The 417-nt window shown below is 58.8% G+C and overlaps 1 protein-coding gene across 1 annotated transcript in view; it reads left to right on the forward strand.

Moving 5' to 3' along the window:
* Nucleotides 1–417, forward strand: part of EMH_0027080 (uncharacterized protein) — a gene marked incomplete at both ends in the record, with an annotated part of 1,362 nt that overhangs the window by 689 nt on the left and 256 nt on the right. The window contains one exon of the mRNA XM_013502707.1: nucleotides 354–415. Coding sequence (XP_013358161.1) covers nucleotides 354–415 — 62 coding nt within the window. The remainder of the gene's footprint in view (nucleotides 1–353; nucleotides 416–417) is intronic.

The raw sequence follows: 417 nt of genomic DNA on the forward strand, positions 1-417 counted from the left end.
TGTGTGGGGATAGATGCAGAGACACCCAATGCTTGAAGGGGGGGGAGACGCATGCTGCTGCTTGCTGCTGCTGCTCCTGTTGCTGCTGCTCCTGCTGTTGTTGCTCCTGCTGCTGCACCATATCCTCCTGCTGCTGCTGCTGCTGCTGCTGCTGCTGTTGAAGCGCTCAGGCCCTCCGATGGGTGCAGCTCGCCCCACAGCTCCGTGAAGGGGACCAACTGCAGCAGTAACAGCAGCAACAGCAGCAGCAGCAGCAGCAGCAACAGCAGCAGCAGCAGCAGCAACACGGCATGAAGCTATTTCCTCCTGCTTCCTTTTATTTAGTGGTGTCTGCTGCTTCTGCTGCTGTGGAGGCAGCAGCTTGAGAGAGACATCTGCTGCAGCAGGAGACACGGTCGCAGCAGCAAACCAAGCAGC

The sequence above is a fragment of the Eimeria mitis genome, genomic scaffold (assembly GCF_000499745.2).
Source record: "Eimeria mitis Houghton genomic scaffold, Emh_scaff999, whole genome shotgun sequence".
NCBI lineage: Eukaryota > Apicomplexa > Conoidasida > Eucoccidiorida > Eimeriidae > Eimeria > Eimeria mitis.